Genomic DNA, 27,866 nt, shown 5'->3' on the forward strand with positions numbered 1-27,866 from the left:
ATAAACTGTATACATGTTATTTTTATAAGGTTATAATATGCTTAATAGCCAAAACAAAATATAGCCATAGAAGCTGGCGCGGCATTAAAAAAAAGAGAGAAAAGTTTATAGGTTACTTGCCTTAGAAATTAGTCTTACTCTGGTGTGAAAATAACAACTATATTAAATTTTTTTTTATTTTATTATTTTTTTGACAGGTAATGCTTCATCTCTGAACTGCAGTATAGGGAATCCTCAGATGGGCAGCATTATAAGCAGCACAGGGCACATGTACCAGCAGCACCAGCTGCACCCAGCACTCCAGAGCATGCATGGCGTCTCCCCATACCAGACCCAGGGGCACCCTTATTCAGAAACACCGTTTCCTGAGAACAGCACCTCCAACAACATGGGCTGTATGTACCAGGACTACCAGGTGAGGCGTACGGGACTGCTGGGGAAATGTGTAAAATGTACATTTGGCATGAAAATTTTTCTTTAAGAAGTTTTATCAGTGAATTTAATTCCTTTGATCCCTCTGTTCCAGAGATGCATGCCAGACGGGACCCCCATCTCCCACAACCAGATGAGCTCGCAACCTGGTGTGACATCTCTTCCTGCCGAGGCAGGAATGTTCCAGGAAGGTCAGCAAGAGCTCCAGGTGCAGAACGAGGTCAGGTTGGGAGCAGGCGCCGGAGGACAGGGCTCGGAGCAGTTGCCGGGTGTGGAGGCGGTGGACGCACTGTACCGGACAGCAGTGGACAAAGCCAGTAAAGGCATGCAAGCGGGCATCGCCACGACAACGGTGGGCAGCAGCGGAACCCAGGGCAGCCCCGTGCCCGCACTCAGAGCCATGACCGCCTTCACCGCGTCCATCGGAGAGCCACATGGCCTGCCGCACGCCGTCAACGCAGTCATCCACGGGCCACGTGGGCACGAAGGCACAGACGTGCTTGTCCAGCAGTGCACCAGGCCTCAGCCCCCTCCCCGAAACAACCGCGCGCGCCGGAGCTCCGAGCATGGCAAGCGCACGCCCGACAGCACGGACGCACATGACTACTTCCGCTCGCCCAGGAAGCAGTGGGAGGAGCCTGGCCACGCCCACTGGAGAGGGGAGGAGTTTCTGGAATGTTCAGCACAGGTGCGCAGCAGCCCATGCAACGACGGCGGCGGCGAGCAGAGAACGGCAAGCGGCACAGATCTGAACCTGCAGTGTCACGACTCGTCCGAGCCGACTGGTGACGGAAATCCCGGGAATTTCCGGTACAACTCGCTCCCCCTCCACATCAACTTCAAAGAGCGGCTGCACCCGCTCCCCCTCCACGTCAACTTCAAAGAGCGGCTGGAGCAGACGGTGGAGCAGTGCGCCCACATAAACGGCGGTCCGCCTCTTTGCGTACGGGGCAGCTATAACGAACCGCTGACGGGCGACGACCAGTCCCCCAGCTCCTCCACCAGCCTGGAGGGACCGCTGCTGAAGGACTACGCCCACTTCAACGGGCACTTTAACGGGCACTGTGCACCCAGCCCCTCGGACACCAAGAGCCTGAGCAGCGAGGAGGAGCTACGCCACCCGGACTCGCCCTCTGCCGAGCTTCTGCACTACCGGCCGAGAGGCTTAAACGTTGGTGAACTCGTCGGTGAAACATTGGTGAACTCGATGGGGGTCAAGCATCTCGTCTGGCCAATTAAGGGTTTTCCTGCCTGGCCAAACAAACTAGTAGGGGAGGAGCACAGCCACAATCCCAGCATGCAACTGTCCGATCAGGCCAAGGTGAGGCGGCGAAAACGTACAACATACAGAGTGATATACTCGAAAGAGGCCCTGAATATTCTGTAATAACTCTCCCTATGAGGAAGCAAAAAGAAATTACGCTACGTTTTTTGACGCATGTGTAATCAATGAAGGAAGTGATCCCCGGTGTCCATGTTCCTGAACGTCCCGGAGCTTAAATGTATTGGTGACCCAATAGGTTCGCGCTATGAAGCTCGTTACTGTACACCACCATCCTGATGAGGAGTTCAGTGACCGAGTGAAGAAGGGGTACGGCGCTAAACGGCACGATGGCATTATCGCTCCAACTCATCAGGGCATCCCGGTCAATTCCATGTACTCAGGAGAAAGTTGTACGTTGTTTTCGTTCAGATTGCTTCATCTTAGTGAGAGGTATTACAGAATATTTAGGGCCTCTTTCGAGTGAATCGCCCTTTATTATAAGTGAAAACCTTGTTCTTATTATGAGTGTGTGCATTCGGAAAGGGCCTGTGTCACATTTTTTTGTGTTACTGTCTCCGCTTGGGTGTCTGCACTGCCCCTCGGTATCGTTGCGCTAAAAAACATTATAAATGTCACTTACAGGTGGAGCCCGAGAAGCTGAAAACACTAACGCAGGACCTGGAGGCACGTGACAGAGCTGCCAAGAGGAACAGAAAGTAAGTCTCGTCTCTGTGACTGGGTGTATTATCCGCGCACTGTTTCCCACAGGTCTGAAATGTACTCGCGGTCTGCGTGCGCCGATGGGCCTTTATAGCATTAGCATTATATATAGATAGAAATGCCTCGGGATTGTGCAGTACGGAGAGACTTTTCTTTTTTTTTTGTTTCCAGCACACCCTAGGAGGTATGATGAACTGAATTTTATTTAATTTCAAACAACTATACAAACATGACTTAATTAAAAATATGTTGATATGAAAAATGTTCTCCTCGTGCTTGATGGGTTTCCTCCCACACTCCAAAGACCTGCAGATGCGTTCCCAAAATTGCCTGAAGTGTGTGAATGAGTGTATGTGTGCACCCTGCAATGGATTGGCACCCTGTCCATGCCAAAATCTGAACAGTGTGAAAACATCTGCTGATTTGTAATATGTAAAAAGTTTCACAGAGCCATGCACTACTGAGCTTTTTTTCTTTTTTCTTTTACAGGGTATACCGTAAGGTCTTTTCTTCGCCATTTGAGATTTTTGTGTGTAAGAAATGGCTGTACAAGGCGGATTATTTCGATGGTTGAACTAAATATGTACAAATAATGATATGAAGAAACGAAGAGCAAGACCGGGCCTGTTTTCTTTTTTGTCCAGACTGTAGAATCATGCAGCCAATTATGTTAAGGCATTTTTTGGAATTGGCACCCTGTCCATCGGGGGTGTACCTCGCATCGTGCCCTAAGACTTCTGGGATAGGCTCCAGCCCCCAACCCCCCCCTCCCACGAAAACCGTGAAAAAGCCATATAGATTTTTGCGGCGTTATTCCCATATTCCGTTAGCAGTACAATTTAAGCTTTTTTTATTATTATTTGTCCAGCACTCGCACTACCGCTCCTGTACCTGTTTATTTTTTGCTAGCGTAAGAGGGAACTGTCCGCTACTGTCCGCTTCCAGATCACTGGAAGTTTATCAGGTTTAAGGACCAATGATCTGGATTCACTCCTCCGTTACTGTGCATGCTTTTTCTTTTCTGTTTTTTTTTTTTTCTCCCTCTAGAAAGGCAGCACTAAAAGCCAGATGTTGTGGCATTGATAATTCTCATTGACATTTACATAATAGCACAGCAGTGTGTGTGTGTGTTTAGGGTTTTCAAACTCCACCCTGCAAAAAAAAAAAAAATCTTGTCATGAAAGTACTGTACGATGCTTAATACACATAATTCCATAAACCTGGGTGGTCCAAAACCAAAAAAATGATGGTCAGCACTGTAAAGCTTGTACCTCCAGGGTCAAGGGTTCGATTCCCACCTCGGAATGAATAAATGAATGAATTAATATGCTTCTGTTAAAGTTGGAATGTAATAATACACACTTTCCAAAACACCAGCACTTAATGGATCAGCATCACTGCTTCGCTAAGAAACAAATCTAATCTTGTGCTGGTTCCTTTTACTGATGCGATGAGGTAAATGTAAAAAAAAAACACGATAGCAGAACATGGTCTTAAAGTCAGTAGTCGTACGTCTAGTGCTGAAATTCTGTTCCCGCCATCTGCTGGTGAGGAGAGGAACTTTGTCTGATTCTCTTCCATCTCTCAAAAGCACTTGAATCTTGAAAACTAACACTTCCTGTTCCTGTCTCATTTTTTTCTTCTTCATCTCCTTTTTTTTCAGAGCTGGGAAATTGAATAATCCTTTAGAAGCTGCTATCCAGGAAGCCATGAGTGAGCTGGACAAGATGTCAGGCACTGTGAGTAACTCTCTGATGTATTTATTATCCATTACACAGCGATTCCACACACACCGCTCGCTATGACTCGACGTGACTGGATATTGCGTCCTACCAACTCCTGTTTCTATCGGCTTTATGAGTTAATGCTTCGGTGTTTGAGAGAATGAAGAAAGGGCAGGAAGTCGAGAGACGACTGGATTTGAATTTTGTACAGGAAGTGTCTGTGAGGCGTTTTAGAAATATCTCACAAAGAAATTAAACAGTTAATTAAGTACCTGTGTGTGTGTGTGAGAGTGAAGTTACGTTTGCCTAGGAAAAGCCAAATTCGGCTTATTTTTTTAGAATAATTAGTGTTAGCTGTCGTGTCTGTCGCTCATCTCCCCATTACTGATAAAATAACAAACTGTTGTTTTACAAGATTTCTGTGGTTTTTGTTTTTTTAAGTCCTAGTCCACATTTAAACAGGTTTTTATTTGTTCTCAAAACAATGCAACATGCAAAAATACACTGTCGTAGCCTGACAAACCAGCAAGTGTTGATGTAACCATAACTGCAGAGCCATGTTGGCAAAAAAAAAAAAAAGTTCTCAGTAAGCATGTCAGTACACTTTTTTTCCTGTCCACATGTCGCCACTTAAAACAGAATTTTAAAATATTTTCTCCATTTTTTTTTTTAGTTCTAAAAAGTCAATGTTCAGTTTTTTTGTGAATGAAAAGGTTTTTTTAAATTACCTACATACAGTACGTTTATTCCTTTATATTAAACTAATTACAATAAATTATAGATTCAATTGAGTAGATTAAATTGAATATAGATAGTAGATTACAGATTGAATGATGTAGATTAAATTAAAGAAATTGGAAAAAATGTTTTACTGAGTCAGGCTGCAGAGTGCCTTAAAGATACCATTTATAAATCGTTTGTTTATGTAACAACCTCAGCAGCAGCGACCTCATTTTCCCTCTCATCTGTTCCAATTAATCATCATTAGCAGTATACAGTACTAATCACCGGCCCGATCATCTGTCATCTGCACCTGTTTCTCACTGGTTCATGCCTCAAGTTATTTTTTAAATCTTGAATGATTCATATATTACCAGTCAAAAGTTTGGAGACACCTACTAACTCCATGGTCGTTATGATTTTTATTTCTTTCTACACTGTAAATCAATACTGAAGGCGTTTATCCAAAATATACAATAATCTTCTTTGCATAGATGATATTGAGACGTATCTGTTACTTCTGCTTTGTAAATCCTTCACAACGGCTCTAATCTGAGGTGCTGGTTTTTAATTGGTAATTTTTGAGGCTGGTGACTCTAAATGAACTTCTCCTCTGCAGCAGTGGTATGTTTTGGTCTTGCTTTCCTGGGAAGGTCTTCATGAGAGACCTTCAAGTTACATCATGGTGCTTGATGGGTTTTAAAAATGGCAGTGGACAACAATACTGCTCTTATAAGAACTGTTCCAGAACAGCTGACCTTCATGCCCTAAAATAATAATGTTGTTGTTGTTACTTAACCTTAATAGTATTAAAATTTCCAGTATTGTTATAAAACGTAGAAAATAAGTCACAAAAAAAAAGTTGAATTAGAAGGTGTGTTCAAACCTTATTTACAGGTATTTTGTTTATTTTCAAGGATTATTCAGTCACTAATAAAACAAACAAACAAAAACATTTTCCCAACTGAAAAATCTAAGAAGCACTTGGTGTCACCAGTGTAACTATGACAACAGCTTTAGTTTTCATGTTCTCTTTTTTTGTTTTGTTTTTTGCGCAGGTTCATCCAATGTCCTCAAGAGATCGAGAACGGCAGATGAAACTGCCCAAACCCAAAAGGAGGAAGATCTCCAGATAACAGAGAGAGAGGGAAGTGACCAGAACGGGATCCAGCCTCACAGAATCTAAACACACACTGGTGTTCTTTCTCCCTCTCTCTCTCGCTCTCTCTCTCTCTCTCTTTCTCTGTGTGTGTTAAACTCAGACCTGGTGCTATGTCCTAGCAGATGGCTCGTCAAGGCCCCGCCCTCACAAAGTGACTGACAGGTGCTGGATAAAGCCAATCAGAAATGGTGGCGATTTGACTACAACTCACTGAAGAACTATTTTTTTCTAGAATACAAAGAAAATATGGGAAAAAAAGAAGAAAAAAAAATACTGCATTTAAGAGAATAGACAGTCCAAATATTTCTGATACATTTTCAATGTGTATATAGACAATACAGAAATTTCATGGTGAAATCTTGCGAAGAAATGTAAATATTGTACGATAATGCCATGTACAAGCAGACGATGCATACTTTATCTTCAGTTGTACAAAAAAAACAAGAAAAAAAAGGAATCAAAGCAGAAAAAAAAAAGTCTACCAACGTGTGCTGGTTTCTATTCAGTTCTCGGCCCATACGGCCACGTGTGAATAGGACGAAATAGAGTCAGTCGGACGATTTTATGTGCTTCTTTTGGAGTGTGTGTGTACGTGTGTGTGTGTGTGTGTGTGTGGCTATAACTGACAGGAATGGAGATAACCTTAAACAATGTCATACACTCAGAGCGGGAGTAACAGAATGGCTGTTCACAGCTGCGTGTGTATGTGTGTGTGTGCGTGTGTGTTTAAGCGAGTGGACTTCACCAGCTGAACAGGACGTCCTCAGGTTGCAGGACGGACTAAAGTGTTTGGACCCCTGTAGTTTGCTCCTGTTTGACTAAACACTACTTCGTCGTCATGGCCGTATTTGTCGTTTATCTCTTTATTATTATTATTTTTTTTTTTGAAAATATTCGTACCACAGACGATCGATCGATGGATCGATCAAAACCAAAAAAAAAATTAATACATGAATGATGAACCTCCAGAATGCTTTGAGGAAAAAAAATTATTACATGACGTGTACAAATGTGGGGTAGGTTTGCAATTAAGGGGCCTTATTTTATTTTCCTTTCATTATTTTCTTTATTATAAATTATTTTTGTACAGTATTCTGTATTTATTTTAGCTGTTCGATTGTTCTTGGCAATAATGCAAACCCTGAGCGAGCGCTCTGTTAAAGCCTTACACGTGTATGTATAAAGTTTATATCTCTATGTATCACTCTAAAGAGTTACAGCCTTCATAGTATTCAGTATTATTCCTCTAAGAGATAATTATATATTTTATTTGTGTTTTTTTTTTTTTTTTTGCCCCGTGCAGTGTCGTAGCTGTTTGTATATCGGTGTTACTGTTACCTTTATTTTTTGTTTGTTTGTTTGTTTTTATTCCCTTCCTATGTTGCAACAGTGTGTTAGGGACGGTTCGACTGAGTGAGAGCCGAGATCTCGTCAGATTTTACTTCTTTTTGGGAAGACAGCTGCGCGGCGATTTTTATTGGTAACGCAGTGTTATTGTTGATCTGTGTAATATCAGGTTTGACCACTAGAGGTCAGTGAGGAAGTGATAACAGGATAGAAAGAGTGCTGTAACACTACAGTCTACAGTTATCTGAAACACTAATGAGGCCACTAACGCGCCCGTGTTCCTCATGACTCCGACAGCCGTCCTGGTGTCAAAAGCGATGATGTTACTCTTTCAGAAAGAAATCAGCAGCATCTATGGGGATTATGTATGCGGAAGAGGGCGAATAGCACTTTTCTTCCTGGAGCATTCAAAATGATGTGCAAGTCTTGGAAGGAAGGATGTGTTAGTCTTCACCCTTTCTGTTTGGTAGCCAAGACCATAATAATAATAATAATAATAATAATAATAGTCACTTTTTAAAAGTGAATCAGTCAGTTCAAGGAAGCATGTTTTGGGGGTGTGGCTTCAGTAAGATGTAACTGTCCTTTTAAGACTATACTCGTGTGGGAGGTTAAAAACAAAGAATCATGCGAAATTTTTTTATATTTAACTCGATCATCTTGCTTGGTGGAACAGAGACAGGTCAGATTATGATGTACCGATATCGTCTAGAGAAGCGTTTTAGTATTTGTTGTTTTTAGTTTTGTTACACACCCAGAGTGTTTTTCACATCCGGAAATTTTTTTTTTTTTTTTTTAATTTCTGCCGTTATTATTCCGTCTTTATAGGAAATACAGTACACTACTAAGAGTTCTGAGTGCAATATAACAGAATATGGATCGTAAAGCAGCCATGTTGTGTCATCTGAATGTCCTGTAGGTTTTTGTTTGTTTTTGTTTTTATCAACGTTCTCCTTAAAGTTAACTCTAAGATGCTTTACAACTCGTTTATTTTATTACATTTTTTCTCCCCTCTGTCGCTGAAAATCCTGCGCCGCGCGAGTCCTGAGGTTCTGGTGAAGTCCACTCCGAGCACAGAACACCGCCGTCTGTTCCTTTCACTCAGTGTCTCAAGGTCAAAAACCAGTTTTGTGTTCAGATCCTCAGTGTTGTCCATGGCTTTTTCTTCTTATCCATGTTTCCTAACTTTTTTTCTTTTGTTTTCTCGTCTTACTTTGCGTGCTCTTTATCTTGACTGGTATGACCAACCTTTACGTTGTCAGTATCCGAGGGTTGTTTTTTTTCTTTCCCTCTTAAACCAACATGTAACTAAGTATATATTTTCTCATTGATATATACTTTACAGCCGTTGACTTGGCAAAGTATGTTGTGCACTTGATTTTATTCATTTCAGCTAGCTAGGAATAGTTTGTTGAAGTCCATCATTTCTTATTGCTTGTTTTTTTTTTCATGTTTTTTGTTTGCTTCTGTTTGTTTGTTTTTTAGATTTTTATGGGTTGTCCTGAACAGCAGTTTTGTAAATATTGTGAACATTACAGGTCATACTGTGATGTAACATTGAAATAATGTTGCACCGATGTTTCAATTAAAAACTGATCACTCATACTTGAAATTCTTGTGGATGCAAAGTGTTTTGTTTGTTTTTGTCATGACTCCTTTTTCAGGTTGCCAGATTGGACGAAAATGGCTAATTTTATTTGATTAGACTAAACAAATGTACAGTGCAGTTAAAATTATGTAACTGGAGAAGCTCATACTGTACTAGTTTTCAATAGAATGCTGCCATCTAGTGGTCATAAAAAGGCCCACTAGCTTTTAGCACAAGTTTATAAAAAATTCTCAAACGTCTCATAGGACGTTTTAAACATCTGCTATTAATATATCAGTACAGCAAAGTGTTGTTTGCTGCACATTTCTGTCCGGTTCCTGTATAGAGCGATGTTCTGCATATCACAAGTGTCGGTTCATAAGTGACCGCTGTCTCTTTGAGCTTACGAATGGTTCACTGAGATTTTTCTACAAGATCAAGCGTTCAAGTCAAACCAGGACTTTTGGTTGTGCAGAATAACAGAACATGAGTTATGAAAGTAAAACAACCTCCTTTATTTCTGTTACACCAGTGCACTTATCACCAGCAACATAGAAAGTTTTCTACGTCCCGGAGCCATGATCGGCTGCCGGCTTTAGGTTGTCCGAAACCCTGGTCTCCCAGGAACTCCTTTCTTGGCCCAAACATGTGGAAATGGCTTTGCGCAAGGTCAGGATTGTATTTGGGATGTGGCAATTACTCCCAGCCGAAATCCTGTAACATGCAAGTGTTCTTGATGAAAGATTGTGTGTACAGTTCCCATAAAGAGATGCATTTCTTCTGCAAGTTCAAATTATCTGTCCATTTTCAAGGTTCAGACGTTCCACTTCATCTGGGATCATCATTCACGGATACAGTTTTTTTAAAAACGTTTGTAGCATTCAAATGTTTCGCTGCAGCTAAGAGTTTCATCACTGGACTGTGGTTAAGATCCACTACTGTCAATCATTTTTCCACGTTAATTCATATATATATACACACATCAGAACTGTTGATGTTACACTATATATGAGTGACTTTTCGAGTCGAGTCATGTTAGATCTGGTTCTATTTTCAGTTCTTAATTGGAAAACCATCTTTGTTGTGAAATTTTAAAAAGTTCATATAAGGAAACATGCCTTTGGATCCAGACGTCTGGAACAACCTGTAGCTGCAGTTATCGTGACTTAGACACACATCTCACCCCCTTGGCAATCACTCACCATCTCCCACCTCATCAAAGGTACGGCTTAACAATAGATATGACCGTTTTTAAATAAAATAATGATTATATACAAGATTCTCTGTGAAACAATAGAGAAGGAAGAACATGCAACAAATTCTTCACCGTGTCAACAAAATACAGAGGATTCAGCTGATGGCCTCCTACTCTTTCGATGTCCCAGGAATTGCCTTCAGAGTTATTAAGTAGGTCTTTTTTTTTTCAGTCTGCAGTGAGATATTTCACCTTTTGACTCTGTTCATCTCTGTTGAGAGTGATGTCATGTGAAGGCTCTGGATTTGGGGCCCCCTGACTGCTTGGGCCCCTGGGCCTGTAACCCATAGACCTGTTCAATAATCCATCTAAGAAACAGATAGGTCTTCTATATTATTTCTACATATGGTGTGTGTGTGCACGGTCCTGTGTCCTGAGATGGTGATGGTTGTTAGGCAGAGTGTCCACCGGCTTGTACTCTCCATTTCCACCTCAACGATGAGATTTATTGAAAATTAATCAGTTTCGTTCCTAGATTAATAAATGCTAGTAACGATGGATTACTGGACAGGTCTGTGGGTTATAAGGCCCCGGTGGGCCCAAGCAGTCAGGGGGGGTGGGCGAATCAAAAGCCTTCACATTACTCCCACACATATTTGGGTTAATTTCGCCATCCTAGAAGATGAATGAATCTTCACATGCGTCTGAGGTGGATCATTTTGATGACATTAAACAAAAAGAGTCATTCTTACCTACAGCTACAACAGAGAAAAGCTACACTGTATATGAGGTTCAAACTCAAAGAGTCGAATCAAAGATTCCTTTTAATCTTTGAGTGAACGAATCAAAGAATCGAGTCAAGAAATCAAAGTGAAGTAAAAATAAAAATAAAAAAACTGATTCAAAGTGTCGATTTGAAAAATGAAACAGTCGCCACAATCAAGGGAAGTCAAAGAATCGACTCAAGGAATCAAAGGATTCGATTCAAAGAATCAAAGACTCGTTCTGCGATTCTGCGCTGTTAATTAATTAACGGCACGTGCGCGTGCGCGCGGCCGGCCGCGCGCTGCTTTCCCGCCTCTCGGCGTCCCCAGGCCTGGTCCTCCTGAGTTTGTGGTGTTTATTTGACTGAATCTAAGCCCTGTGTGGTGTTAAATACTCGCTGAAGTGTGCGGTTGAGGCTCAGTGATGGAGCAGGAGTGCGGAGTCAGAGTGCTGTGTCGGTTCAGACCCCTGAACGAGTCAGAAGTCAGGAGAGGAAACAAACACAGCGTCTCATTCCGAGGCAGTGAGACAGTGGTGCTGTGTGTAAGTCCTGTCCTCATGTCCTGAAAGTCTTAAAGAGTGGAGACATTACTCAGCTTTCTGATCATTTCCATTTTATTTCTCAAAATACACTTTTCCCCTATAAAGTCTCTCTGCCTAATTATACCTCATTCTCACCTGTTCTACCTGGAAAGTTGCATTTAACCTCCATGTGTGTGTGTGTGTGTGTGTGTGTGATTCAGAGTAAGCCGTATGTGTTTGACCGGGTTTTCCCCCCAAATACAACACAGGAGCAGGTCTATGATTCCTCTGCTAAAGACACAGTCAGAGGTACAGCATTACATCATCACCTTACAACACAGACTGAGGACTTTCACACACACACATTTTTTTAAAATTTTTTATTTCGTAATTGATTCTGTGATTATCTTCACGTCATGTTTAGACGTCCTGGGTGGCTACAATGGCACCATATTTACCTACGGCCAAACATCTTCAGGAAAAACACACACCATGGAGGTGAGTCTGGTGAGCATGAGTGTGTTTGTAAGTATTTGTGTGTGTGTGTGTGTGTGGATTTTTTTTACGGAGCCCTTCTGCCTTTGGTGACATTGGATGGAGCGAAATATTCTGTGGTCATGACTCACTAAGGCGAGGGAATGAGATGGTATGTTGTGTCTCCACACATTAATAGGTTGTGGATATAACATTATATCTCTTGGCTAAGCATTATACTATCTCATTTCCACACATTAATAAGTTGTGGCTACAGTACAGTATAATATGCTGTAGTACCTTGTAGCCTAGCATTATATTATGTTATACTATACTGTAGCCACAACTTATTAATGCGTGGAGATGAGATAGTATAATGCAAGGCCACAAGGTACTATCTCATCTCCACGCATTAATAAGTTGTGAAATAGCAAAGTAACTTGTGGCCACACATTAATAAGTTGTGGCCATAACATTAATTTAGATTAATGTTATCTAATTAGAGCTTAGATAATATATTACGTGGCTATAAGATACTAAGTTGTGGCTATGACAGTATCTTGTTGCCACACATTATAATATCTCATATCCATGCATTAATAAGATGTGGCTATAACATATCTCATGGCCATGTGTTGTACTATCTTATATCTAATCATTAATAAGTTGTGGCTATAACATAGTATCACACGTGGCCATGAGATACTATGCTATAGCCACAACTTATTAATGCGTAAATATGAGATAGTATAACACATGGCCATGAGATACTATCTCATATCTAGTCATTAATAGGTTGTGGCTATAACATAGTATAACACATGGTCATGAGATACTATGTTAAAGCCACAACCTATTAATGCATAGATATTAGATAGTATTTCATGACGACGTGTTATATTATCTCATATCCACGCAAGTTGTGACTACAACGTAGTATTTTGTGGCCACACATTTCACCATTTTGTTCCCACGTCATGGCCACAGAATTTTCCCCTCCCCAATGTCACCAGAGGGGCTCCGTAAGATCTTGATCGAGATACGCACTTGTTTTACAGGGGAAGCTTCATGACCCTCAGATGATGGGGATAATTCCTCGAATCGCTCATGATATTTTCAATCACATTTACTCCATGCAGGAGAACCTCGAGTTCCATATTAAGGTGAGAGCTTTGATGTGGTGTCCAGTTCATGTGTGAAAATGATTCTTCGTGCTCCCAGAACCACTTTGTCCTGGAAAATGCCACATGTCATCGGGGATAAAAAAACCCAATTTATGTGATAACCTGGTCATGCAGTACATTCAGATCGTCAGCGGACTTGTTTTTATTTCCACATAACGCTGCTGAGTCTAGACCTGAGCATCTGAAGCAACACCAGATCATAACACTGTCTCCAGAGACTTGTACAGTGGACACTATGCATGATGGGTGCATGACCTTCTTCATTTTACCTCATCATGTTTTAAATATGGACAATCTGGAAACATCAGGCCACATGACCTTCTGCTCCAAATTTATTTATTTATTTGATAACCCACTTCAGCTCACTTACAAATTAGCAACTGCAACCACACTTACACATACGTTTACAAAATATGAGCAAAATGTGTGACTGATGAGATTACTACCCTTTTTCTTGCTTCACATGACATCTCGGTCCTGATGCACACTGCTACCTGGGAGAGTGTAGTACACACATTGTACTTATTTCATGATCTTGTGTCTTGACTTGTACAGGTTTCCTACTTTGAAATCTATCTGGAGAAAATCAGGGATTTGTTGGACGGTGAGGCTTTAAATGCTGTTACTGATAAGAGAAGTAGTTTATTATTCCTTATAGCTGGTCAGTTTTGCTCAGTTTTAGACAAATTTCTATATTTGAGGTATGTTGTGACAATCCACACCATCCAGTATTTGATGTCATCAAACATTTATTTATGAATGTTCTTCTGTATTACACTGATCACATTTTTGTTTTTGTAGTGTCGAAGAAGAACCTGCCGGTGCACGAGAATAAAAACCGTGTTCCTTATGTGAAGGTAACACTAAAGGTTGACTACAGCTAATGTTAAGTAGATCATTTGAAAAAATTTTTTACTTTGGAACTAAATACAATTACCATGACTAAAAATACAACTAATACACCTACAAGCTGCTACTATAATTATAAGTATTATGATGCTCATCCTGATCATCCTGATTGTCTGCACCATCTTTTCTCCATCCATCCACCTGGGAGCCCAACTAGTAGTCCAACTAGGAACCGTGGAGGCCAATGCTGATGACCATTGTATTTATTCCCATTTTAATACTATGGTAGGACTTGGAACACCAATTAGCCTGACCTGCGTGTCTTTGGACTGTGGGAGAAACCCGAAGTATCCGGAGGAAACCCACCAAGCATAGGTAGAACAAGCAAACCCCGTGCACACGGAACCCGAGGCAGGAATCGAATCCTCCACCCTGGAGGTGCAATGTGACATAGCTAACCACTACGCCACCGTGCCGCTACACCTCTTCTACACTTATACTATAATTATTTATAACCGCACCGTCTTGTGTGACTCAGAAGAGGACGGGGAACCAATTTGTTCCCCAAGTTTTCTATCGGTTAGGTGCCTGTAAAGCAGTTTTGTGGCAATGGCAATTTATTAAAAGCACAATTGCCTCTGAGTGGCGTAGTGGTAAAGTGCTCGTCCGATCATCCGGAGATTGCGAGTTCTATTCCTGGGTGATGCTGTAACCTCTCGCAGCCGGAGGTGTAGAGAGAGCTGATTGGCGGAGCTCTCTCAGGCAAGGCAAGGCAAGTTTATTTGTATAGCACATTTCATACACAGTGGTAATTCAAAGTGCTTTACATTGAAGAAAATAAAATAAACATGAAATGAAATAAAAGATAATAGCAATAAGACATTTTAACAAAAACTTTTAAATTTCATTTAAAATAAAAATAAATGCAGTTTGCAACAAAACTTTAAACTAATTAAAATTTTATTAAAAATAAAAATAAAAGACTAATTAAAACTAATAAAAACATAATTTAAAATAAAAATAAAACAGTTTAAAAAATTAGACTACAGTCAGTTCGGAGAAGGATAAGGGGTACTTAGTGCTCCCACATTAATCCCTGCTCTACAGCCAATCAAGGGCGTCTGTGAGGGGCGTCTTTCACACAAGCGGAAGGAGCGGATAGCGCTGTCCTCCGAGTGTGTTACGCTGCCCCCAACAGTGCGTGAGCAAGCAGTTTGGAGGGAACACATAATGGTCTTCGGCCCTCCCGACTGAGTGGTAGTAGTACCAAAAATTTAAAAGCCTCCTTGTGACAGGGAGGAATTGGATACCACTAAATTAGGAAGAAAAATGGGGGGGAAGCACAATTGACTTAAATGACTGCAAATGTTTTTTGGTAACCTAATTCATTTCATTTATGTTGTCTGTGTGTGTGGTAGGGTTGTACCGAGCGCTTTGTCTCCAGTCCAGAGGAAATGATGGGTGTGATTGATGATGGAAAGGCAAACAGACATGTAGCAGTAACCAGTGAGTGTTCCTTCCTCTGTCAAACATAACCTTACCACTCACTATAAGACTTTATATTAACACCTTTTACTACAATTGTAAGATTTCTTTTAAGATTTCCAGACCACTTGCGGCCAACATTGATTTCCTGGCCATGTCCTTGTTTTGGTGTCGTTGTGATTAGTGTCATGTAATAGAGAGATACATAGATGAATACATACATACTTTTTTTATCCCAAAGGAAATTTCACATAATTTTCACATTTCAACAATCACATTTATTGCTTGTAACATAACAGACAATAAACATGTAGTAGCAATTACAGATCATCAACCATGCTTAGTGAAAATGTGAGATGTGCAATAAATGTTAGTATATAATCTTTATCATTTATATGTGTGTGTGTGTCAGATATGAACGAGCACAGCTCCCGTAGTCACAGCATCTTCCTTATCAATATCAAACAGGAGCACCTGGACACGGCGCATAAACTCACAGGAAAACTCTACCTGGTCGACCTCGCTGGCAGTGAGAAGGTGAGATGTACAACACTTCAGGATGTTTTGTCATAAGAAATAAATTAACTTTTATAGTTGCAACACTACGTCCACTTTGTCAGGCTGCATCGTACATCCTTGATGTTGATCACTTTTTCTATAACAGCACACTGCTCAGTGTTTTACTCTCTACTCGACACAGTTTTTATTACAGCTGTCTGAGAATCTGATAGCGTATGTCTCCTTCTGCTGGCGTCCTGCAGGTCAGTAAAACCGGTGCCGCAGGTGCAGTGTTGGACGAAGCAAAAATGATCAATAAGTCCCTATCGGCTCTCGGCAACGTGATCTCCGCGTTGGCAGAAGGAATTGTAAGAGCTTTACTTTCTCTCTCTTTTTGGAGTCTGATTGTGCAAGGTTGCCAGATTCTGTATAATGGGCTTTCTTTCACTAAAATCTATAGTAATCTCCAAAATCATTAAAGGATAAAAGCTGCATAAACAGTATTATTAATGTGCTATCACTACTAAATATTTTTATATAAAAGCCACGCAATAGTCTTGTGGGTGGATGGATGGATTCATCAAACGCAAAGGGAAATTGTTTAGTTATGGATCTATTTTTAAAATGATGAAATGCTAAGACATTACATCACCGTTGCATAGAACATGTACACCGAATATAATTAATTTATAGACTTTTACTATGTTCACAGTTAATAGTAGATGCACAACTTTACCCATTTATGGTCTGTATACACAAGTGCTCCTCCAGGTCTTGGGTTCGATTCCTGCCTCAGGTCTGTGTGTATGAAGTCTGCATGTTCTTCCCGTGCTTGGTGGGTTTCCTCTGGGTTCTCCAGATTCCATACACAGTCCAAAGACGTGCAGATTAGAATAATTGATGTTTCCAAATTGCCTGTAATGTGTGTGTGTGAATGCGTATGTGGATGTTGACTGGAGGTCCTACCACAGTCGTACAAATGGAAATATACATTGGTCACCATTGGCCTCCAAGGTTTCTAGTTGGACTACAGAGGTTCCTAGATGGATGGACGGATGGATGGATACACAAGTACTATGTTAAGGAAGTGGAAAAAGCTTCGTGTTTTTGTATGTTGCAGAAAACCCATGTACCGTACCGTGACAGTAAGATGACTCGGATCCTTCAGGATTCTCTGGGTGGCAACTGCAGGACCACCATCGTCATCTGCTGCTCTCCGTCTCCCTTTAACGAGGCCGAGACCAGATCTACACTCCTCTTTGGACAAAGGTGACAATGAAGGCACACAAAAAAGCTCCAGCGCGATTAAAAAAAAAATACCCACAGCCCAAATCGGTTGTTTCTGGTTTATATACGCTGTCTATGCGGAAACGAGTAAATGTAGTTCCAGTCTATTTTACACTTTCTGATCTTCTATCATTGTAATTAAACTTTGCGTAAATATTCCTTAACTGCCTTTCCATGTTGGGGGAGTTTAATCAAATGGAAAAAAATGTTTCTCGCTTTTTTCCGAACAGAGCAAAAAGCATCAGAAACACAGTGTGTGTGAATTTGGAGCTGACGGCTGCAGAGTGGAAGAAGAAATACGACAAAGAGAAACAGAAAGGCTTTCATATGAAGGAGTTGATCGACAAAATCCAGACGGAGCTCAGGCAGTGGAGGAGCGGTGAGAGAAAGAAATGTTTGGGTGGGTAGGGATTGAATGGTGGATTCCACATTTAAGTATGTAGATTTGGTCGGGACGAGCTGCTGAAGTCCAAACTCGGCATTAGAACAGTGAAGAAAGGTGGTTTTAAGTGAATTTACGTGTGGCATGGTTGTTGGTTTTAATATCATAGTGCCAAATGATATTTAGTTTAAATGAGCATTATTGTTGACCATCTTCATCACTTTATGGCCACGCCATGTCACAAAGCTGAGACAGACCTGGTTTCTTGAGGTCCCTTCACTCAAATTGCCTCCACAGTCACCAGATCTAAATCTAGTAGAGCACATTATAAATGATTAATCATTAACATTCCCGTAAATGTAGGAATGTTTAAATTTAAGGCTAGGTTTCAAATCTCAGATGATCCTATCCCATGGAATCTCGCAGCTCAACCTTGTCGGAATAGGGAATCTACCTTAATTACCCTACTGTATATGTGGTGTATCTTAGGTGTGTGTGTACCCGTGATGGAGGAAAAACAGGAAGAGCTTTGTGAGCTCACAAAAATCGTTAACGGTTTGGCTTCTTCAACGCCGGCCTTGGAGAGCTGTCAGCCTGAGAAGAACATTAGCAACCTGTACAAACTCCTGGATGATAAGGTGAGTATACTAGACTCTATACTCTACTGTATACTAGAGTAGGTGGAAAAACGGTGGAATTGAACACACACATGAAGCATGTATTGATCATTTGAGCTATTAGAGTGAATAAGTGATTGTGTCTCTGTAGGATGAAGAGATTAATCTACAGACGCAGCTAGTGGAGAAACTGAGGCTACAGATGGAGGTGCAGGAAGAGGTCAGAGATCGACATTCAGTCTGAAATTTCTAAAGTGCTGTAATGAAATCTTAACAAGTGAAGATATCTTAGTCATCTTTAAGTACTGTTTCTTACAAAAGATTCAAATAAATATGCCTATATCTAGACATATTTAACAAATTTTCCTGTCCAGTAGTAAATTATTTTGCTCATTTTAAGCATTCAATTATAGAAATAAGCTAAATTATATGCCAGTAGAATGAGACCAGTTCAAGAGTCAAGATATTTACACTTGCATAGAGTAATTCTTTTGAGGGTTTTTTTTTTTTTTGAAAGAGGGCAAAGGGTAGCTCGGTGGTTTAGGTGTTGGACTGCTGATCAGCAGGTTCTAGGTTCTCTCTTTCTATCTATCTATCTATTTCTGTCTGTCTGTCTGTCTGTCTGTCTGTCTGTCTGTCTGTGTCTATCTATCTGTCTGTTCGTCCGTGCGTCCGTCGATGTGCACTTGTATGGATTCCATCCCTATTTCCTAAAAAGCAGCGTCAACATTACAAAGCCACATTGGTAAATTCTGATTTTTTTTTTTTTTTTTTTTTGGCCAGATCGGATTTGCATGTCAGAATGGTTCACATTTAAAATTACAAGAGTTTTATCTGACTTTAATGTGGACTTGTGTGTGTCCTCTTATACTGCAGGTATGCATGCATTGATGCGTCTATGCTCACGCCATCTAGGTTAAAACACGTCATATTTATGTGCCGCTTATTTGTTTCAAAAACTGGAGACAAAATTAGCAAATATATGCTTTTGGTTTTGCTCTGGTGGACGGCAAGCAGTGATTTAATAAAGTCCAAAAAAAAGAAAAAAACTAGCCACCTTGCTTTAGTTGTTTTAGCAGTTTTTTGCTAGCACTGCTATGAAATCTCTACGCTACCGGTGCTGAGTGATGACATCAGGACCCTAAGTGTGCTCATGTATCGATCGCATATAAAGCAATCTCTGTCTGCATACAAAAGTGACTTAGATCTCATCTGACAAACATCAGATTAGGGGATTCAGACGACGCTAAGATCAGATTTGTGTCACAATAGGGTAAAAAAAAAAAATCAGATTAGGGTCACTTCAGGCTGGTAATGTGAACATAGTCAAAAGCTTGTTTAACCCGTTAAAAAAGTAGTTTTGTCTGGCAACTTCTGATAGTCAGTGTATGTGTTATAATACTGTTAAAGATCGTCTGGGGCGACACTTGCAGTCGAAGAAATGTTGTGACTGCTTTTTGTTTGGGGTCAGGGGTAGCTAAAGGTCTAAGGCATTGGGCTACGGTTCAGAAGGTCCTAGGTTCAAACCACACAGCCACCAAGTTGTGAATGTTGGGCTCTTGAGCAAGGCCCTTAATGTCAACTGCTTAGAAGTATAATGAGATAAAAATGTAAGTCGCTCTGAATAAGGGCATCTGCCAAATGCTGTAAATATTTGTATGTGTAAAAACATAAGTTCAAACTTTTTCTGCTGTTTGTAGTTCTTGGCGTCGTCGCAGAGGGACAACGCTCGTGTTCAGGAGGAGCTGTGTTCTCTACACAGAGAAACCGATGACATGAGGGGAGAGGTGAAGGAGGTGCTGTCTGCACTGGAGGAGCTCGCTCTTAACTGTGACCGGAAGAGTCAACAGGCTTCTAACGCAAAATGCACAAATCACACGCTCAGTGAGCAGCTCGCCGTGAAGAACGTGAGCGCACGGGTTACACCGAGTACACACCACACACAAACTCACAAGGCAAGACTGCATAAGCACATGTGTTCCAGCTAACAGGACACACTCTGTGTGTTAGGAGATGCTAGGGGTCACTCAGAGAGAGTTAGCAGAGCTGCAGGAGCTCAGTGCTGTCCAAACAAAGAGGACGGTGGACATCCTGCGTGTGCTGCTGAGGGACCTGACCGACATGGGATCCGTCATCACCGTTCATGAAATTAGCATGGTACACAAGTCCTCCACATCCTGTCTAGTCCTGGACTGAACATGCTGTTGAGTTTTACTTATTTCTTTCTCTCTCCTCGTGTTGTAGGTGTGTGAGGATGATGATGATATAGACGAAGGGTTCTCAGTGGTTCGGCTTTTTCTCACAAAGCTGAAGACTGAATTGAAGAGCCTCATAAGACGTATGAAACAGTTAGAGAACGCCCATGAGCACACTTCTGTCAAGATCCTGGACAACGAGAGTGAGCTAGCGTCCTGTCACAGACTCGTCTCTCAGGTGATGCTTAAGATTAATAAGAGCAAGTCAATCAGAGCTTAAGAAATAAATGTATACATAAGCATTGCCTTCATTATGTATTACATAAAATCTAATTTTAACCAAGAAAACTATAAACCACATAATTTAATACAGACTTTTAATTTCACTATTTAAATTTCTTTCTAAAAAATAAGTGATTAAATACTATAAACACATTCCATATGTACTAAAATTTGTATATATATATATATATATACACACATATATAAAAAATAAAAATAATGATGATGAATCATGCGTTGAATGCATATGGTGACTCTCGAAAGTTTAGACACCAAAAAAAAAGGACAATAAAATTCCATATTCACTAAACGTCTCGGAGTAGGAAAAAATTCCCGTGGCCAAAAATTCTCAGAACGAGGCCATTTTGGTCCTACTTTTAGGAGTAGGAGTAAGAGCTATTTTTCAAGATTCTTAAAATAGGAAATCACTCCTATTTCTACCAAAACATAGAAGAGCTCCAGAGGTGTCCTAACTGATTAGGTGTAGCGAGGAAATGGCGTTCAGATGGAGACATGCGCGGAGCGGAGACATTTTAGTAACATTGACTGACACGGAGCTCAAAAAAGATGACGCGCTTTCATTAGGGCATTCCTACTGCTCGCTGAAATAATAAAAAAATAAATTATGACGCCCTAATTATGCCCTACTCTGAGGTAGGAAATCTTTTCAGTCCTAAATGAATGTCTGATTCCTACGAGATGCTTGGTGAATATGGGCCCTGTTATACAAAATTCACTATTTAGTCACTTTTAGACATTTAGATTTTCCAGTGTCCATGTACAAAAAAATCTTTAGAGAATCTTTGTTTTTTTTTTCCTCCCATTTTTGCACTGAATGGGACTTAAACATGCCAATTAGATTTTTTTTCCCTAATGTGACCTTCTTCATATAAGCTTGTTTCTCAGCTTTGTTCTCTGGGGGGGGCATGGCTCAGCCGGAGCTCATTTTCATAGACACTAAAATGGCACATTTAAAGAAGGAGTGAAATAAAGGGAGTTCAAGGAATGAAAAGATGCATTATCTGAGGAATGTTTCAGCTAGAACTCGAAAGGAACTCGGAATGTTAAAGTAAAATATGGGACCCTTTTATGCTTAAACTCTGACAAAAGCATTGTGTCGATAGGGGTCGGTTTCTTCTCATTTACACAATTTCCATAAGTGATGATGCAGGCCAGGCTGCACTAATGTGTTGACACCTTTTGTTGCCATGACGACAGTACCAGGTGAAGATCAAGTCTTTGACCGAGTGTGTGCACAAAGCCAAGGAGATGAAGAGAACGCTGGAGGTCACTCAACGCACTTTAGCCGAAGAGTTAACCAAACTTCACACATACGGTAACTCCTAACATGGAGCTGGTTATTGTTGGTTGCATTTTATGGTATGTTATGGAAAATAATTAATTCTATCAAAGCTTGATGAGTTACTTGTACCAAAAAAGTTCCTTTAATCATTTATATCATAGCAGGTTTAAAGTAACTATATTTGTAATATACTAAATTTGTAATATTAAAAAAAAAAAAATCATCGTGCTCGGTCCTAAAAAAAAAATCCTGTCTAAAATGAATTCTGAAATATTCTTTAGAGAGCGATTTCTGTAGCAATAAAGGAAGTCATCTTACGGGTTTCGTATTTCAGAGAGCAACCAGGATGTGTGTGAACTCGAGAAGCAGAAAGAGCTGCTAAAGATAACCCACTTGCACCAGAGCCAGGTAGTGTATACGCGCCTGTGCAATACCGTCATGATGTTCCTGAATTATTCCTATTATTTTTTTATACAAGGAATGCTTGTTTGACAAACAACTTTGACTTCTTCTTTTCAACTAGACGGAGGAACGATTGTGCTTTAGTCAGAAGTGCTAACGTCTGTGGTTTAGCCATGACATAATGTCCCTTGCTACAGTACAGTACAGCGTTCAACCTTTCTCAGCTAAACTGCCACCAAGTGCAGATAAAATTTGTGACATAAGGAGGGGAAAAAAGCCAATCCCTTAATGAGGAATGTAAAGGACACAACTTTGTATCGTTACTTTCACAACAATTTGGCAGATGCCATTATCCAAGTGACTTTTATATTTTTCTCATTATACATCTGAGCTGTGGAAGGTTAAGGGCCTTGCTCAAGGGCCCAACAAGGGGCAACTTGAACCTGGGATCTTCCAAGCTGCCCCTGCGGGACCTGTGGTTCTTGGTCTTATAAGCTAATGTGTGATTTTATTTGTATAGCACCTTTAACAATGATCATTGTCGCAAAGGAGCTTTACACAGTCAAAATAAATTGTAAATAAATTATAGAAATTTTTATGAAATGTGAAAAATGTGTATGAATCAAAATGACCCATTTGCAGTGTGATGTGTGTCTCGGTGGTGATCTCTGAAATAATGACAATAATGCTCAATTGAGGATTGAAAACCAGACGTGTGTGTGTGTTGTGTAGGCTGCTCTGGTCGGAGAATCTCAGTTGAAGATGTTGGCTCAGCTGCGAGAGGAGTTCAACAACAAACAGAGGGTTTTAGATGACCTAAAGGAGTAAAAGAGCTCATATATATATACACACACACACACACGCGCGCGTATACCTTTTTTAAACATTCGTTAGTATTCCCTTTTTAAATGTCTGACTTTGTTTCCCAGAATAAATGAGAATTTGGTGCTGGAGCAGAAAAGGCAGCAATGTGAATATGAAAGCTTAAGGATACAAGAGCAGAAGAAGGAAATCCAACTACAGAAACTGATGTAATCCTCGTTATGTTAAACAATACACTTGTGTAGAGTAACACACACACATGATGCAAATGAGCAAATCATAAGGTAACGCTGTGGTGTTGTACACAGTGTGTCTAATGAGAAGACTGAGCACACCAGGGATGAGCTGGGAGACTTCGAAGAGACACTGGTGAGTTTTTTTATTTTATTTTTTATTATTATTTTTTTTTTTTAGAACACTGATCAGCTATAATATTAAAATGTGAAATATTAAGCACTGGGTTTGTTCTTCTTGTGCCACGGGGAAGCTCTCACCCATCAGGGGATGACTCTGCGAAGCTCTTTGATACTGTGGGTTGCGGTCCTGGGCGTTTCATAGATGCTTGATCTGATTAAGATCTGGGGAATCTCACTGCTTGCTGAGCCCCATATACAGCAGGCTGTGATGCATTGGGATTTCTGGTGTCTCTCTCTCATGTTGCTTGATTTGATTGTATATATTCTTATCCTGGAATTATACACTGTGTATTTATATATAAATGTACACTGTACATTAAAGTGTTCCTAATTAAAAATTAAATGTGAAGCATGTTATTTAGGACACTGAACTCCATACTAAAAGTGTAAGACTCGTATCCAAGATTAATATCAAGCACAGTGTCTCAGAAACTCTCAACTCTGTATGTGTGTTGTGTTTCAGGCCCGACAGCTCCAGGCTTTACATAATTTGCGGAAGACGTTTGTGCAGGATCTGACCACACGTGTGAAAATGGTACCATATGAATATCATAAATCTGGTCAAACTGGTAGACTGTCTTTGCTTGCTGGTGTTTTGGTAGCTGGTCAGACGACTACATTAAATAAGTAGACCATAGTGGTACTTTGTAGGACAATACGCCATGTGCCGTATTAAAATCTTTTTGAGATGAAAACATACTCTTCAGTATGGCCTTGTGCTTCATCAGCATGTTATTAGGGCTCTTTTAACGTAAGGATGATGTCGCTGACTGCAGAGCGTTACACCAGACTGTGAGGATGGAGGAAGCCACATGTTACACAAACATAAGCTGTCCTTCCTGGAGAACAATCTAGAACAACTCACCAAAGTCCATAAACAGGTAAACAGATGAGTCTTAACAAGCACACACACGCGCTTAAAGTGTGTATGTTATACAGTTATTTATGCACACAAGGGTTTCTTTCATCATGTTCTCGCACTCAATTAATTTTGGGTTTTGTGTTCAAACTGTTTCTTTCAACTTGTCAATTAAAATCCAAACTCACAGTCCTTTTTGTTGGACTACGAGGTGGTATCAAAACGTTACGAGATTAGCTCTGTTTACAAGCTCTGTTTTTTCACAGTACGTCATCCCTCAGATGCCTTAAATCCTAGCGGCAGATTTCGTTATTAATGCTCTGGCCCCTGGGGGCTAATTCTTGATCCACAATCGCATGAATGTTGTAAAAGACATTGATCATGCACTGCGGTCCTGCCTCGCCTTGTTTGGATGTGGAGATGATGATGGGCTCTTCCACTGTGAAGACGGTTGCTTTATCTCAGGGTCATGCCCTTAAATCCAAGTTTTGTTTTTGGTAATGATTTAAACAGGGCGGGTCATCCACAGCACACTGATGGAGTTTTTGACAGACTTTGAGACGACGTTCATTCTTCTCCTGGATCAGCAGGCTTGGGACGAACTTGGCAGCAACAAAGCACAAGTTCAAATGTGAGGATTGCCTGGACTGTTTCATATCACACACCAACAATGACAGCAATGTTGTGGATTGTTCTCTGATGATCATCATGTACAAGTTGCTGAATGGTTGGAGGAATTCATTGAAGGTCTTCCTGATCCCTTGTCATCTTCCAGTGATGTTCTTCTGCTTTTGAAGTGTTGCTCAAAACTCTTCAAACGACCCATTGCAGCATCGCCAGAAGTTTGCTTGAATCATGCCAAAAGTCTCTGTGGCAGATTTGCCCAGTTTCAACCAGAATTCCACATCTGCTCTTCGTTCTAACTTGCTGTCCATAATGAAATGGCAGACGTGGTAACACACATGGTCAGAATAGCACCAGTTGCACAGCTCCCAATGTACACAGGTCGATGTCTTTTGGCACACTGACTTATGAGGGTCGATGCTTCCTGTGACTGTGGATCCAGCCATCTGTTACAAAACTTATCTCAACTTTTTGATACCACCTCGTATGTTGGTATACATTTTCCATGAGACCTTTTTATAGATGGTATTAAAACAAAAATTTTTTTAAGGGTTTAATTAAATGCTTCAATATCATTAAATGAGTAAATGTTAAATACTGGGACCAAAGCTGTAGAAGGAAAGAAACGTATATAAATGTATATAAATTAAATACTGTGTACCATATCAGTATTTAGAAGGTCTAAACTAAAATGTAAGGAGTCTACAAGCCAAGGTTTTAATGTAGAGTCGGGGAGGGATTCTTCACCCTTATACAGAATAATCTTCTGAGCATAAACCTCTTCGTAACTATTCAAATCTTACACTGAAAAGGTAGCATGTGAAAACATCTCAAGTACTCATATAGTATTTATTTATTTATTTATTTTAATTATATAATGGTCATAAACTAGCTAAAGATGATTATAGATTATTACCACTATTTCAAAGCTTTTATTTTTGTAATTCTTGCAGAAGGATGTTATTTCTTGCTAGAAATAATTGCTTAAAATTAAATAAATCAGTAAGTAGCATTGAGTTTAATATTCATATATTTGGCTTTTTGTAATTGTTTAAATTTAGCGGAAACTAGCTCAATTTGATTACAGACTAATTATTTACTTGATAATTTTTTTTGCAATATGACCAAATTTTTAAACATGTTGAAATAACAAAACACAGATGTATTAAAATGATTATTATGTGAAGTTAATATACTATCAGACAGTTAAAAAAAGGTGCATCAAGTGCTTTACAGTCAGCATCGACTGTATATACAGTAGGTGTGTAATGAAGTTGACTGATGTGTGGTCTTTCATGAAACAGCTGGTACGAGAAACAGCAGACCTGCGCTGTGAGCTTCCCAAACGTGAGAAGCGTCTGCATGCGATGATGGAGCGAGTGAAGGCCCTTGAGTGCGCGCTCAGAGAGGCCAAACAAAGCGCATCACGAGAGCGCAGACTCTACCAGCAGGAGGTGGACCGCATCAAAGACACAATCCGAGCCATGAACATGGCCTGCTGCGGACACGCCGCCCTCATCAGTGAGTCTTAGGTTTATGCGGATGCACGCAGAGACGTGTGTGAGCAAACTGAAGCCAATTTTATAATATTAGCATGTACAGAGACGAGTGAAAAGAAACAAAATTCTTCTAATCATTGTCTTAATATGAGTCGTGGTAACAAATAGTCATAATTACTGTATCAACCAAATTTTACTGCGTGCATTTTATCAAAAAACTGTGGCGGTCTGCGTGCTATATTTTTATGATAAACTCAAATAATTTATTAGCCATTTCTATACTGTATATTTAACATACCCAACCATATTTTTCCTCAAGTTGTGCACAAACTATTGGCACCTAACAATTACAGTATGGTGAAAGGGAAAGGACCACTTTCACGTTTTTATGGTAACGTAAGGAAAAAAATAGGTCTTAGTTTGTTCTCCTCAGGGTGCCAATAATTAAAAGTACGAATTTTATATTTGTATATAGGGAAAACCTTCTATAATGAAAAAAGTATATTTTGCTTTATAGTACAAATTGCTATTTGTTTTTTGGCCGCAGGCAACATAACAATACAGTGGTACCTTGCCATAAATTTATATTAAAGATCGATTTCACATTTTTTTATAGGAAATAATGTAAATGCAGAAAATCTGTTTTTGCCACCCAAAATATTACTAATTACCAATTTCCAACACTATAATCGTATTTTTGCATATAAAAACAAAACATTTAAATGAAGTAAAATATGAAATAAATAGACATTAAACCTCACATGTCCTTAATTTATGATTCCTCTTGGCACCAGCTGCAAAAAAAACAAAACACCAAAAATATGTAACCTTGCTTCACTTGACGCAAACACTTTTTGAACGGCTCCTGGACATGCATGCAACTTAGCTTAGGTTCATTCGATCGCATTCCAAAAATGCTTCGTATGCCGAGGCAAATTTCTTGCAAAATTTCAGTTCTTAAGGCGAAAATTTGTGAGGCGGGGCATTCTTATGTCGAGGCATCACTGTAAATGTATAATGTTATTCTTTAATAAATAGTGAATGTTGAATCATGGAAAGTGTTTATATAGGAGTGTGTGTGTGTGTTGCAGATAAGTCTGTTCGTCCTGGCCACCATCACACCCTCCCTGAAAATCCTGGAAGAGACGGGCCAGCAGTCTACAGCTATTACCATATTTAAGCTTCATTGCCACTGTGTGCGTGTGTGCGTGTTCGTTTGCACTTCCAGTTGTCTGTATTCCACTAAAGG

The 27,866-nt window shown here is 40.2% G+C and overlaps 2 protein-coding genes across 3 annotated transcripts in view; both read left to right on the plus strand.

Moving 5' to 3' along the window:
* LOC128526344 (methyl-CpG-binding domain protein 5-like) overlaps nucleotides 1-8,981 on the plus strand; it is a 42,061-nt gene extending 33,080 nt beyond the window's left edge. The window contains exons 6-10 of the mRNA XM_053498111.1: nucleotides 198-415; nucleotides 527-1,753; nucleotides 2,339-2,412; nucleotides 4,080-4,155; nucleotides 5,919-8,981. Coding sequence (XP_053354086.1) covers nucleotides 198-415; nucleotides 527-1,753; nucleotides 2,339-2,412; nucleotides 4,080-4,155; nucleotides 5,919-5,996 — 1,673 coding nt within the window. The 3' untranslated portion in view covers nucleotides 5,997-8,981. The remainder of the gene's footprint in view (nucleotides 1-197; nucleotides 416-526; nucleotides 1,754-2,338; nucleotides 2,413-4,079; nucleotides 4,156-5,918) is intronic.
* A 2,359-nt stretch (nucleotides 8,982-11,340) lies between these two features.
* LOC128526620 (kinesin heavy chain-like) lies at nucleotides 11,341-27,820 on the plus strand. Of its 2 annotated transcripts, XM_053498657.1 has the most exons (25): nucleotides 11,341-11,460; nucleotides 11,661-11,748; nucleotides 11,864-11,937; nucleotides 12,972-13,076; nucleotides 13,653-13,701; nucleotides 13,899-13,954; nucleotides 15,365-15,452; nucleotides 15,844-15,968; nucleotides 16,193-16,297; nucleotides 17,050-17,198; nucleotides 17,447-17,595; nucleotides 18,088-18,236; nucleotides 18,367-18,435; nucleotides 19,916-20,122; nucleotides 20,226-20,372; nucleotides 20,460-20,648; nucleotides 21,911-22,028; nucleotides 22,330-22,403; nucleotides 23,130-23,221; nucleotides 23,327-23,428; nucleotides 23,528-23,588; nucleotides 24,099-24,170; nucleotides 24,412-24,516; nucleotides 26,423-26,639; nucleotides 27,709-27,820. In XM_053498657.1, exons 1-25 carry the CDS (start codon nucleotides 11,341-11,343, stop codon nucleotides 27,795-27,797), a joined length of 2,799 nt encoding a protein of 932 aa, XP_053354632.1. In that variant the 3' UTR covers nucleotides 27,798-27,820. The 2 variants fall into 2 exon arrangements, with proteins under 2 accessions (XP_053354632.1, XP_053354633.1); XM_053498658.1 differs by lacking the exons at nucleotides 26,423-26,639; nucleotides 27,709-27,820 and having other exon boundaries at nucleotides 24,364-24,443.
* Nucleotides 27,821-27,866: the final 46 nt, after the last annotated feature.

This window comes from Clarias gariepinus, chromosome 6 (assembly GCF_024256425.1).
Source record: "Clarias gariepinus isolate MV-2021 ecotype Netherlands chromosome 6, CGAR_prim_01v2, whole genome shotgun sequence".
In the NCBI taxonomy this organism is placed as follows: Eukaryota; Metazoa; Chordata; class Actinopteri; order Siluriformes; family Clariidae; genus Clarias; species Clarias gariepinus.

Excerpts from the sequence above, each read along its gene's own strand:
- LOC128526620 (XM_053498657.1), top strand. The coding sequence starts at position 11,341 with ATGGAGCAGGAGTGCGGAGTCAGAGTGCTGTGTCGGTTCAGACCCCTG. Across the intron at positions 13,955-15,364 it reads ACCGTGTTCCTTATGTGAAG|GGTTGTACCGAGCGCTTTGT; the intron begins GTAACACTAAAG and ends TGTGTGTGGTAG. Across the intron at positions 18,237-18,366 it reads ACAAACTCCTGGATGATAAG|GATGAAGAGATTAATCTACA; the intron begins GTGAGTATACTA and ends GTGTCTCTGTAG.